This window comes from Lathyrus oleraceus, chromosome 7 (assembly GCF_024323335.1).
Source record: "Lathyrus oleraceus cultivar Zhongwan6 chromosome 7, CAAS_Psat_ZW6_1.0, whole genome shotgun sequence".
Classification (NCBI taxonomy): domain Eukaryota; kingdom Viridiplantae; phylum Streptophyta; class Magnoliopsida; order Fabales; family Fabaceae; genus Lathyrus; species Lathyrus oleraceus.
This window is the reverse complement of record NC_066585.1, coordinates 340,115,746-340,124,935: the sequence shown is the minus strand read 5'-3', so window position 1 is coordinate 340,124,935 and position 9,190 is coordinate 340,115,746. Positions and strand designations below refer to the sequence as shown.

Here is a 9,190-nt window from a genome sequence, read left to right as displayed (position 1 = left end):
GACATGAGTGAACCTTGTTGCTTCCAAACTTCAAATTCTTTGGAAATTGAGTTCGATTTTGCATATGCAATTGTTGCAAATTTAGTAGGAATCTTATGGACTTACAAGATAATGGAGTTAGGGTGTTTACAAGTGTTTCTAACAATGTGAAACAACTAGTTACAGGGTTTTACTGTATTACAATTAGGCCTACAGTAAACTCTCATGAGTTTGTTGTTAGTTAGACTATTCTTAGTTTTGAAGATATCTTGAGCTTTGAAATGAATATAAATATACAAAACTCATTCTTCTAAAACACCTCGCAAAAAACCTAAGTCAAAACTAATCACAATTCTTAAATTCTAGGTAGCATAGTAGAGCCTGAAAAAAGAGAATTAAGAAGCTTAATGAGTTTTAGGCTTTAGCATTAAAAAAGCTCTTATGAGAGTGATGCAAAAGATTACAAGTGCATCAAACTTTGCAAATGGAAGAATCAATTGAAAATTCATCTTTGCCTAAACATGTCAACTTCATCTTTTACATGGGATCCACAAGCCCATTGTCTACTTTCAAGAACACTAAAATTCAAAAGATTCAGTTGCTTTCTTCTGAGTTAAAAAAAAAGTCAAACTTAACCACTATGAATCTAGTCAGATGTTTGAAATAGTTTTACATGTACAAAAACTACAGAACAGAGTGCTATGCTGAGATAAATGCGGGCACTCAATGATGATGGCTGTCGTCTCCTTCATGCTCAGTCTCTTCTGCATCCTCAAATCGCTCATCATTGATTTGAAGCTGCAATCAATTTTAAACCAAAACTAAATAAGTAAAGCACAAGGAACAAAGTTATACAATCAGGTAAATCACAGTATCATGAATATGTTTATCAAATATGATCATATAAAGGGTGGAAGGTTGGAGTCAACGTAATCAAATTCAAAAGTCACAAGAATATATATGATATAAGAATACTGCATACTGGCTTGTACAAGTATCATGAATGTGTTTATCATGATAAAATATATGATTCACCATTAAGATATTGTTTTGGTGCTCTTATTATTTTCAATAAATATATATTTCTCCAATATTTCAAGATTAACAATTTGAATAAATGCATGGTCCTGGATAGAACATTATGGCGGAAGTTGATCCATATAGCTGACCCCACTTAGTGGGATAAGGCTTGATTGGCAAAAGGATATGGGGCTGATAAGTGATAATTGAACTAGACCCTCTTCACTCCATTCTCCAACACACACCACACCAAAGCACAAAAAAGAACACTAAGGAGGCTTGTGAAGAGTTGAATTGGGCTCGTGAAACTAGACTATGATATGTTCTCAAGCAGTTGTCAATTAATTTCCGCAAGCTCATCAGGACGAAACAGTTTATACAGAGCATGTGGAGTATCCCCTCATTCCGCCTCTGTAAAAACAGCTTCAAAATAAGCAGCTATACGATAAACACTCAATAAACGCTCAAGTGGGTTGTTTACATGTGTACGATTAAAAAACTCGTTCAATGAGCTCTTAATCATGTTGTTTAACCAAACTCCTCTTAAAGACTAAAGGGAATATCTGACTATCCTGTTCTTATGACCCATGCCAATCAGCATAGATGGAATCGCAGAAAAACAAATTTTCCAAACTCAATAAGGTCAACAGATCAGGAAAAAATTAATAAATTTATAAAAGTAAAACTAGCAAATGAAAAAGAGCACAACAAAGAACTAGTTTAGACAAATAAACCAAGCAAACACATAGGGAAATTAGACATATCATACTAATAGACATGTTTAAAGTAACAATCGGTGTCAAGGAATATGGAGAAAACTATACGGCATAAACTTCCAAAGTGATGGGAAGCGCATCAAGTCAAAACATCATACTGCCTACAAATATCTTGGGTGTAATGCAGTCAAAGATCGGTGCATTTAGTGCATTCAGCAAAAGGCCACTAGAAAAAGATTAGACAGCTCACATTCCAACCTCAAAAGTCAGATTTAAAACGCAAACTTGGAATTTGAGTTATCCAATCTTTCATTTAGCAGCTCATATTTACTATATATGCAACGGATGCACCATTTTTTATTAAATCCCGGTGGGTCAATAAATAGATACTAGACATATAATTACAGGGAAGAGAACCGTACCTCAAGTATGTTGTGAGCAAGGTCCTGATGTCCATTTGAATGACCAAGAGTATTGGTTGGATTATGAGATAAATAATCTTCATCCTCTGAAAAGAATAGATTTTAACAATGATATACTAACAAATAAAGACCAAAAAAAGAACAATCAAATGAATGATTAAGAAGTGAGATCAAATCCCACAGTCACACATGCCTGCTCCTGCATCTTCCATCTGATCAGCACTGAAAATCCAATCATGATGTTCTTCTTCTTGCTCCTCTAAAAGAATTAAATCGGCGTAAATAACTCACAAAAAGGGGGAATTGGATAGCACATTGGTATGTGGAAAAAAATAACACTGACCATTATTTTGATCTGGATTAAGCTCAGCACACTCACAGAATACTTGAAACAGAGAATCCACTGGAATACAACAAAAACAAATGGTGAAAAGCATGTTACTAAATCACGTGTGCGGCAATAACTTTCTATGCCATTCTGTTTGGTTTCTAATTAGTTAGGGATTTATTCACTAGATGTCGTTAGTTAGTTAGTTTTGTATAAATAACTCTTGTACCCTCTCATTTCAGTATTTTTTTCAATATGAAACCCCGGTCCAACAACTCTTGTATTACACACTTTATTGTGCACACACAGTATTTCCATATAAATAACTCTTGTACACACACTGGCACACACTTTTTTTTAATTCCTGGTACCCAACCTAACATCATTCACGTACAGAATTGGAGAAGAACAAGAATATCATACACTGAGTTGGATCAGATGGAATGAGCCTCATCTCTCTAACAATGGATAAATCATGAACTTGAGTGGATTCTTCTGAATCTGAGTTGTCGGAATTGAGATCCTCGTCTGCCTCTGTTTCAATCTAAACCAAGTAATAAGAATCAGAAAATTGAATGAGAAAGAGAAGTAAATAAAACACATGGATCTATATTATTTCCGAAAATAATCTTCAAAATACCAAATGTAGGTCAAATTAGCATTTTTAGTATAACAGTATTTATAAACATTTTAAAACTAATTATTTTGGGGTTTATGCCACTTCAATGACTTCACATAATATCCCCCAAAATTTTGATCCTTTTGGTCATCTATGTGACTAATTTCCACTAGAGTGCCAGGTTGCAGCAGCTTCGATCATCTATGCCTCTTTCCAAAAATAGGATCGTTCATGGTACAGTTTAATCAGAGAACCGAACCGAACCATAATAAAAGCTCACTCGAACCGACCTTTCCAATTTATCCAAAACCGAACAGTTCCAATTTACCCAGAACAGAACCGAATCAAAATTATTGGTTTGGTAAACTGGTTCGGAATTCTGAACAGAACCAACTGAGTCACACTCATTGAGTATTTCAAGACTAATTTAACCTACACTTCACATTATTAAATAACATTGATTTCCTCAAACACTAAACTAGATCAATTTGAGTATACACCATAAAAATACAGGGAAAAAAGCTTGGTTATAACTTATAAGCACCTGAGTATAGAGACAGGGAACAGAGTAAGCCTCAGGATCTCTAGAAACGGCATGAAGAGAAATCGACAAGAAATCAACAGCGTATCCTTTAGATTTATCAACATCACTAACCCATATCACTTGCCTGTGAAACCAAGAAAAACACTAATAAATAACAGCAAGAATTGGGATTAACGAATCAGAATGAATGAGTGTTGATTGTATCAGAATTAGACTTACTTTGTTGTAATGTAGAGAGTGCCGGGTGATTCGCGAGGAAGATTGGCTAGGGCTATGTCGACGCCGGGTTGAACACGCATCAATTCTTCACCGTTCTCTCTGTCGATTACTGGCTCTCCGGTTATCGATCGTAACCCTAATGCCATTTCTTGTTCTCTTTCTCGGTACTTTCTTTGCTCGAATTCGGTGGATCGGGTGGACCTTGGAGTCTAGGGTTTTGCAGGGGTTTTGGTTAAGACGGGTGAATTTGTGATCCTTCCAACGAAATATAGTGTTCGTTAGGCTTTTTTTTTAATAATTTCTATAGTGTTTAATATTTTTATTTAAAATATTACAAATATAATTCTTATAAAGGTTTTTTTACAAAAATAACTCACTTTAAAAAAAAATCGGAGTAAAATCTGAAAAACCGAGTTGAACCGTCAAAAATTATTCGAATCAAAGAATCGGAGCCGATTTTGTAAAACTGTCTGGTTCAAAAAAATGCATCAAATTGATCATTTTTATTTTTTTTTAAATTTTTTTAATATTTCAATATCAAAACTTAACATACATTCCCAATCACAAAACAAAATCCGTATTTTTTTACAATCATACGAATTTCTAAGTTTTGTCACACCATTATAGTTTTTCTTTCAACCACACTTCATGATCACCACGTCGTCTCTTTCAAACATAGTCACGATATCTAACTCAATATTCATTGTTCTTCAAGTCAATATTGTTTGTTGTTGTCAATTAAGATTTATTTGTCGTAGTTCAACTCAATTTCGTTTTTTTGTTATTTAATAAAGTATATTATTTATTTATTTTTGGTATTTTATCTTATTTAATTTAGATATTCTTAATTATTTGAACTTTATTTTAGTTATTATATTCCATTATTTTAATTTTGGTTTGAATTAGTTTAACTTAGTTTATTGTAATTCTTTAATTTGGTTAAATAGTTCTTAAATGAATGTTATTATATGTATTATCAATATTGTTGTATTAAATTTGTAATAATTTTTTGAAAAATTTATTTTATTAAGTTGTGAATATATGATTATGTGTGACATATTTATGAAATTTAAATTTATTTAATTTATTTATTTAATAAACGGTTCGACCTTAGATTTAACCGGTTTAACCAATGGAACCTTAAACCGTAAGTTTCACCGGTTCAGTCTCTGGTCTGGTTTTTAAAACATACCATACCAAGATTTGGAAAAGATTTTTTTCTTCAAAATTCGCATTTAGTTTAACTATTTAATTTATAAGACTTCTATAGTGAAGTCACAAAATTGACTGTTTGAAAATGTTAATTTAATTGGTTAATAAAAAAATTGCTGAAGCTATATCATCTTTACTGTGCAGGCGGTATACAGTAAATCATTTTTATATGAAATTTTTATTTATTGCATATCAATTCTCTGCTAAAACGGTTACGGTAAATGGTTGCATACACACTGCACATAATACTCAGTGGATACAACTATTTACAACTACAATACTATATATACATAAATAATAATATCATGTAGGCAACATGATAACCTACATTAGCTAGGTTAAACTTAACAAACAAATACTACTAATTTTGAAAATGAATTACTTCTAACACTATCTCTTAATTCATATTCAACTAATAAAACTAACAACACCAATTTCATCCCTCAAGTGGAGAAATTGACCAGTCTTGATCGCTTTCGTTAGAACATCTGCAAGTTATTTATGGGTGCTATAGTGCATAACTTCTAACACTCCATTCTGAACTGACTTCTCAGAAAATGAAACTTAGTCTCAATATGCTTGCTTCTCTCATGTAGCACTTGGTTCTTAGCAATATTGATTGCAAACTTGTTATCAATCATTAGCTTCAGAGGCTTGTTTACCTTGATCTTCAGATCCTGCAGTAAATTCAGAAGTCAAACAGCTTGACATGCAACCCATTCACATACAATATATTCAGCTTCACAGGTTGACAAAACAATAACTACTTTCTTTTTGGAACATCAAGAAATATGACTTCCCAAATACTTAAACAAATATTCATAAGTACTTTTTATGTCAACTCTACTTCTACACCAATCAGAGTATGAGTAACACATCAGCTTCATATTAATCTTCACTCCATAAGAGAATAAAACTTCATAATTCAAAGTCCCCTTAATATACCTCAGAATCCTGACAGCAGCTTGGTAATGAGACCATTCCAAATGTTTAGCAAATATCAGGTATGATATTACACAAATACCTCAGAGATCTAACCAACTGCTTGAAAGTTGTAGCATCTACATCATCACCTTCATAATTAGAATCTAATTTGTGATTTGTTTCTGCAAGTGTGACAACAATCGTATAATTCAGCAACTTGAATCTCTTTAGAAGCTCAAGTTCTTATTCCATGGCCTTCATCCACACTTTCTTCTTGAGAGCTTCTTCAATACTCATTAGTTCAAAGTCTACTAACATGGCACACTGAACGACTTCTCCCTCAAAGTCTAGTTCAGTATCTTGTAACATGTCAAACTCTACAAATCTTATCGGTATTTATTTGGTTCTTTGTGGCCTCTAAAATTGTTCAAAATCTCCTTTTGATTCTGGAACTATGTCAGATGCTTGACCACCCTTAGAAGTTGGACCACCTTCAGAAGCTTCATCTTCATAAACCTCATCTCTAGAGATTGGATTACCTCCAGATTCTGGATCATCATCAGAATCATATTTACCTTCTGAATTAGACTCGCCTTTAGAGTATTCTTCATCTTCAGAGTCACCTTCAGACTCTGACTCATCTTCAGCTTTAGAGTCATCAGTCTAACTCTGACTCATCTTTAGAACCCTCAAATTCTGACTCTTCTTCAGAACCTTCAGATTCTGACTCATCTTCTAATTCTGACTCATATTTAGAATTAAACTTGACTTCAGATTCAGAGTCATCTTTTGACTCTGACTCATATTCAGAGTCTCCTTTAGGATTAGAAATCATTATTGGAGGCTTCTAACTTCTGAGACCTACCATGTCTTTTCTTAGTCTCTGACCATGACTGCTTATGGTCCTTCTTGACAAAAGAAGCTTTCAGAGTCTACTTTACCTTCCTCTCATAGGTTCCTTTAGTCAAACGCAACTTTTGCGCCTCTAGACTGCTTTACAGCTCTTATATTCCCATGGTACTCAGATGCTTAGAATGTTAAATTGCTACAACTATGTAATCAAACTGAGGAGTAAGAGATCTAAGTACCTTCTCAATGATGTTTTCTTCAGAGAGAATTTCTCTATACGACTTTATCTTATTTGTGATCAGAATCAATCTATGGATGTAGTCTGTAACACCCTTCTTAAATACCCCAATAATCAATTAAAACAACAAAATATGAATCAGAGTAGATATGCAATTTCAGGGTGTCACACTTGACACTTCACACCATTCACCAAATTATCTTGTCATGCTCGTTTATTAATCAAAATAAAACATTGCACAATACGCAGCGGATAGAAATCTAACAACATGCAAGCCATGTAACACATTACATGTAAAATTGTTCAACAACCAAAAATGAGAACAAAGTAAAACATCCCGTCCCGATGTTACATATACCAGAGCATGACCCACTAAGGAACTACACTAGACTCCAAGCACTAGCTTCTACTCAATCACTGCTCGTTACCTGAAACATAGTTGTAAGGGTGAGTTCCTCAATCGATATAATAAGCATTATAAAATATCATGTAATGCTAAGTAAATTAACACATTTCATCACCCTAATCATATCACACATTCAGCAACGGCAACATCAACTCATAGTCATACTCAACACAAACACAAAACACACGTATAATATTGGAATACATCCATTCATATTATACGCCATACATACATTATGAAATGAGACTCCATGCATGCGGTACCGACTATTCGTGAACACATAGTTCAACCTCACCGATCAAACCCAGATACGGCTACCAAGCTCACTAGTCCCACTCATTTGAGACCTAGTGACTCACTCACTAATTCCTCACCATGGGAATTAGCTACCACCATAAAGGCTATGCTATGCACGCTAAATCACCTAGCATGCAAACATCAACGACAATCCACAATGGACATATGCTCACACTCTAAGCCATAAACAACTCACTAATTCCTCACCATGGGAATTAGCTACCACCATAAAGGCCATGCTATGCACGCTAAATCACCTAGCATGCAAACATCAACGACAATCCACAATGGACATATGCTCACACTCTAAGCCATAAACAGTCCATCCACAATTGCATACATAATAGATATATTCACAGCATTATGCATACCATCATACATCATCAGCATATTTATCACAGAATCATATCATGTCATGCCAAATAATAAATCACAGTATTAGCACACTCTACTAATACCTATACTGCTCAAAACAACGGGAAATGATCCCTACTATATCATACATGCAATATATCATTCACCAATATAGGCCAATCATCAAATATGTACACATAATTCCCTTCCAAAACGTACACAATATTTAAATATCAATTTTTCACTTTTCAAACAGTGTTAACCTGTTAACGCATTTGGTTAACCTGTTAACGCAAGACAAAACACAAATTTAACAGTTTTTCAACAGTGTTAACCGGTTAACGCCCTGGGTTAACCTGTTAACGCAAGACAGAATACAAATTTAACAGTTTTTCAACAGTGTTAACCGGTTAACGCCCTGGGTTAACCTGTTAACGCAAGACAGAATGCAATTCTAACAGTATTTCAACAGTGTTAACCTGTTAACGCCCTGGGTTAACCTGTTAACGCAAGACAGAATACGCTTTTTGGCAAATTATAACAGTGTTAACCCGTTAACGCCCTGGGTTAACCCGTTAACGCAAAACAGAAATTAATTTTTTTTAATTATCATAACAGTGTTAACCGGTTAACGCCCTGAGTTAACCGGTTAACGCAAGACAGAAAGCTGTTCCTGCGCTAACCACGAACAGAATGCAGAATTACCCGCATTTTTCGCCGTTGGAGGACTTCCGGACCTCCGATTTCGATTCCGTAAAAAGCTACACGTCCAGGAAATTACGACTCATCCAATTATAGATTCATTCACAGTTTTAACGTAATTTGCTCATCACAAATCAAGGGTGTTCATCAAAACCTAATTAGAGTCGATCAATGGCTTATTACTACCCATTACATGTTAACCCATAATACCCATTAAACGACGATAAACCCCCCTTACCTGAGTTCCTAGCAAATCCTTTAACTTCAAGCTTTTCCCTTCTTCAACCCTTTCTCAGTTTCTTCTCTTTTTGCCCTTTTCCCACTTTTCAGTCGCTTCTCTGTTTTCACGTGTCGATAGAAA

The 9,190-nt window shown here is 34.4% G+C and overlaps 1 protein-coding gene across 2 annotated transcripts; it reads right to left on the bottom strand.

The window, feature by feature from the left end:
- Window positions 1-472: 472 nt before the first annotated feature.
- LOC127105494 (chloride conductance regulatory protein ICln) lies at window positions 473-4,128 on the bottom strand. Of its 2 annotated transcripts, none has more exons than XM_051042685.1 (7): window positions 3,848-4,125; window positions 3,629-3,752; window positions 2,889-3,009; window positions 2,481-2,540; window positions 2,331-2,396; window positions 2,138-2,223; window positions 473-777 (listed from the first exon to the last, which is right to left on the bottom strand). In XM_051042685.1, the coding sequence occupies exons 1-7, from the start codon at window positions 3,991-3,993 to the stop codon at window positions 703-705; spliced, it is 678 nt and encodes a 225-aa protein (XP_050898642.1). In that variant the 5' UTR covers window positions 3,994-4,125; the 3' UTR covers window positions 473-702. The 2 variants fall into 2 exon arrangements, with proteins under 2 accessions (XP_050898642.1, XP_050898641.1); XM_051042684.1 differs by lacking the exon at window positions 473-777 and adding an exon at window positions 915-1,410 and having other exon boundaries at window positions 3,848-4,128.
- Window positions 4,129-9,190: the final 5,062 nt, after the last annotated feature.

Coding starts and splice junctions, on each gene's coding strand:
- LOC127105494 (XM_051042684.1), bottom strand. CDS start 3,993: ATGGCATTAGGGTTACGATCGATAACCGGAGAGCCAGTAATCGACAGA. Junction 3,753..3,847: donor ACTCTCTACATTACAACAAA/GTAAGTCTAATT, acceptor TTGGTTTCACAG/GCAAGTGATATGGGTTAGTG. Junction 2,224..2,330: donor GATGGAAGATGCAGGAGCAG/GCATGTGTGACT, acceptor TATTCTTTTCAG/AGGATGAAGATTATTTATCT.